The 3,919-nt window shown below is 39.3% G+C and overlaps 1 gene segment (V, D, J or C); it reads right to left on the bottom strand.

Annotated features, from left to right (window-relative positions):
• Nucleotides 1-342: 342 nt before the first annotated feature.
• On the bottom strand, nt 343-893 carry LOC131999402 (T cell receptor alpha variable 9-2-like). The segment is given in 2 exon segments: nt 343-677; nt 801-893. Coding segments are annotated over 2 exon segments (381 nt in total).
• Nucleotides 894-3,919: the final 3,026 nt, after the last annotated feature.

The raw sequence follows: 3,919 nt of genomic DNA, 5'->3' as shown, positions 1-3,919 counted from the left end.
TGTGTCTCTAAAAGTGTCATAGACACAGCAACACCCACCAGGGTGCCATGAACAACTTGTGGGGCTGGACGTTCACTGCAAGGATGAGCAAGAGACCACTTCATTGTTATGCGGCTTTACCTTGAAATTACTTATGCTCTGGCTGAGGAACTCTTGGCATCAAGCTGTTCTCAATGTCACTAAGGAACAGCTGGGGTTGGGGAATGTTACTTCTGGTTCCTGTGCTCTAGTTGTTTGTATGATTTTTGTTCCAACCACACACTGAGGGACAAACAACCACAGACTCTGCTGAAACCAGAATGGACCAGTCAGAGACGCTCAGCATCCAGGCCCCTGTTCTGCTCAGAGTTTGCGCTCAGCTCCCCCTACAGTCCCCGTCACTGTGTCATTCATGGCACAGTAGTACACAGCTGCATCTGAGGCTTGCACTGAGCCTTTCTCCAAGTGGAAGGATTTGGAATCTTTGTTGTAGGTGGCTTCAAATCCTTTGTTGCTTCCCTTCTCCTTGTCCCTCAAGGCTTTCAGGAGGAGCTCTAGACCTTCTCCTGGATACTGGACATACCAGAAAAGAGTGGGGGACCATGATGTTGAAAAAGTACAGTTTATGGTCAGGGAAGCCTCTTCTGAGAGGGTCACTTGGCCCTCTGTCTGAGTCACCGAGTCTCCATGTGTTTGTCCTGAGGAAAAAGAAAAGAGAATTGTGTCACCTTGTGCATAAAGCTCTTGGAGAAATGACAGTTAAACAATTTGCTGACACAATGGAAGAAAGAATCCCAAATTTTAGGAGACATTTTACTTACCAAGCATTAAGAGTACCACAGTCACGAAGCCTGGAGAACACTTCATCTCTGGTGTGTCACCTAAATAATGTTCTTCATTCTTACCATGAAGAAATGTTGGAGTGACAGAGAAATAATCAGTGGAAGCCCACATTTCACACAGGAAATGTGATTGTGGTAGGAAGCTGCACCCTCTGGTGGACAGGGACTGAAATGTGTGCATGTTGGCCAGAATCCTCCCCAAGTCAGCCATCTGTTTCATCCCTGACTTGATGAGGCACATGTCAGTCTTCAAGTGGCCCTTGGAAGTCTGAACAATAGCAATCCTGACCTCTCAGGTCTGTTTTGTTCTTAGGACACTGCCTGATATGGAAATTCTTTAACACAGCATCCCAGAGAATCTCTGTAGCTGGGAGGGTAACAAACTTCTTAAAGCATCTTACTATAGTACTTCATATACTCATGGGTCCATGTGGACCAGCCCCAAACCCACTGACTGCCAGAAATGGGGTTTGAGTTGAGTATGGAAAAAGTAATTAGAAGTCAAGTCTTTGCTGAGTGATTCTGTATTCGTTTGTGTCTGTTTTGTTTTGGCACTGTGCTCCAATATTTAGAACAGTGACTATCATTTTTTTTAAAGCACTCCCTAAATATATGTTAAATTAAAAAAAATGAACAAACGCCCTTTACCTGAAACACTGTATTACTTGGTCATAAAAATTAGCAATTTAAGGAATACTATCTTTTTAATATATGTTTTTCAGAATAAAAGTCACACTATTTTATAGGTAACCATTTTAATAGTCAAATATTTATTTTCAGAATCATAAACAAATGGAAAATATCAATTGTATTCAGAAGAGAGATCACAAATGACGTTGTCAAATACCTATAGAATGATGTGAGATTCTTCTTTTTTTAAAGATTTATTTTTTTTAATGTTTGAGAGTATGAGAGCAAGGGATGGGCAGAGGGGCGGAGGGAGAGGGAAAACATTCCCCAGGCTGAGCACAGAGTCTAACATGAGGATCAACCTCACAAAACTGAGATAACTACTTGAGCCAAACCAAGGGCTGGATGCTTAATTGACTGATCTGAGATTCTTATCTTATACTCTCACAGTTTCGTTGACTCTAGCATGAGATGAATAGTGTGAATCAGGTAACAAATACTAATGTTATACTCCTTTTTTTAAAGAAAAATATTTGATTTATTTATTTGAGAGAGAGAGAGAGAGAGAGCACAAGCCGGCAGGGGGAGTGGGGCAGAGGGATAAGCAGACTCTCTGCTGAGCAGGGATTCCCAACATGGGGCTCCATCCCAGGACTCAGATCATGACCTGACCCAAAGGCAGATGCTTAACTGACTGAGCCACCCAGGGGCCTCACTAATGCTGTATACCCTTAACAGGTTTTAGCCTCAAGGATGCATTCTATTACCACCTATCTACCACATTCTGTTGCCAAATGCTAATCAAAAAAATTTTCCTCATGAGCTAAGAAATCTGAATTATCAGCATAAAGTTCTGGAAAGGAACACATGTTCTGTAAAGCCCTATAAACATTTATCTCTAGAAACAGAGATGGAAGCTTAGTTCAAGCTGTTTCCTAGACGCTACTCTCCACACAATCAGATCAAAGAACTTCATGAGTCCAGAGCTAACATGGGAAGTTTTCCAGATGCAGAGTGAAATAAGAAATTCAGGTCTGGATAGTTCTTGGGTTCACATGTCCCTTCTCTTCCCTTCCACCTTCTAATCACATTATCAGAAACTGCCTAAAATCTATGTTAAAAAGAAATTTGGGACAAGTAGCTGAAAACTTGTATTCAGACATGTAGACAGAATACCAAATAAGTTGGAATGATGCTGGATTGAAAATAAGCAGTCTAGCACATGGTTGCAGAAAGTCATTACCTATAACTCCTAGTAAAAAAAAAACATATTTCTAGGCCACTGAAAATGTACAAGAGAAATATTTTGCCTTTTGGTTCACACAAAAGAATTGTACAGCATTGAGGGAAGATATGCCTAGTAAATTTGGATGTTTAATGGCTTTAATAATGGGTAATTTTTGTAAAAAAAATAAACTGTGCCAATTTGAAGTGAACAGTTCTATAAGATTTGACATATGAGGCCCTCAACACAGTTGAGATAATGAACATATGCATCACCCCAACTGTTCCCTCATGTCTCTTTGTAATCTTTCTCTCAACACCCCCCCCCCATTTCTAGGTAATATTTCTGCATGAATTTGTCTGCATATTTTTAATTTTGTAGAAATTATGTATTGTACTCTTCTGTATGGCTTCTTTTCAACATAATTATTTTGATATATTTTTTCATTGACCATAATTATCAAGAGTTTGTTTCTTTCTGTTGCTGTGGTGTATCCCATCATGTGCGTAAAAAACAATTTGTCTATTCACCTGTTGTTGACCATATCCCATTAGTCCCAGAGGGGCTCTTACAAATAGAGTTGCTGTGAATATATGTGTATAAGACTTTTTTTATAGACATATGCTTTCATTTTTCTTGCTCCATATATGGGCGTACAATGGCTGGGTCATATGGTACGTATACAATTAGCTTCGGAAACCAATTTGTTCTAGTAGCTATTTTGTAGAGTCCCTTGCATTTTCTGCTCAGACAATTATGCTGCCTATTAATAAAGACAAGTTCACGTCTTCCTTTCCAAACTGTATGGCTCTTGTTTCTTCCACGTTTCTCCCAATTGCATTGGCTGGAACATCTACTTCAATATTAGACATAAGTGAAAACGAAAATTCTTTCCTTACATCCCAAATTAAGGAGAAACATTTAAGCTTTCACCATCAAGTATGACATTTGATGTCACCATCAAGTATGACATTTGATGCAAACTTTTTGTGGAGCCCTTTTTAAAGGTGAGGATTCCCTTCCATTCTATTTAATTCACTGGGACTTTCTCTCAGGTGTGTCAAGATCCCTCCTAAATTGCTCATCAAAGTTATTTGTCAAAGTCTTTGGATACATAGCTGTCAAATTTGTCACAACAAAATATTTAAAAAGATATCACTTTTCCATTTTATAAATAATGAAACAAAGCTCAAAATGATCAGGAAGTTTCATGGCAGAGCTAATAGTTTAGAACACAGAGCTC

Source organism: Mustela nigripes, chromosome 13 (assembly GCF_022355385.1).
Source record: "Mustela nigripes isolate SB6536 chromosome 13, MUSNIG.SB6536, whole genome shotgun sequence".
In the NCBI taxonomy this organism is placed as follows: Eukaryota; Metazoa; Chordata; class Mammalia; order Carnivora; family Mustelidae; genus Mustela; species Mustela nigripes.
Note: the sequence above shows the minus strand (reverse complement) of the source record. Positions and strands in the feature narration are given on the sequence as shown.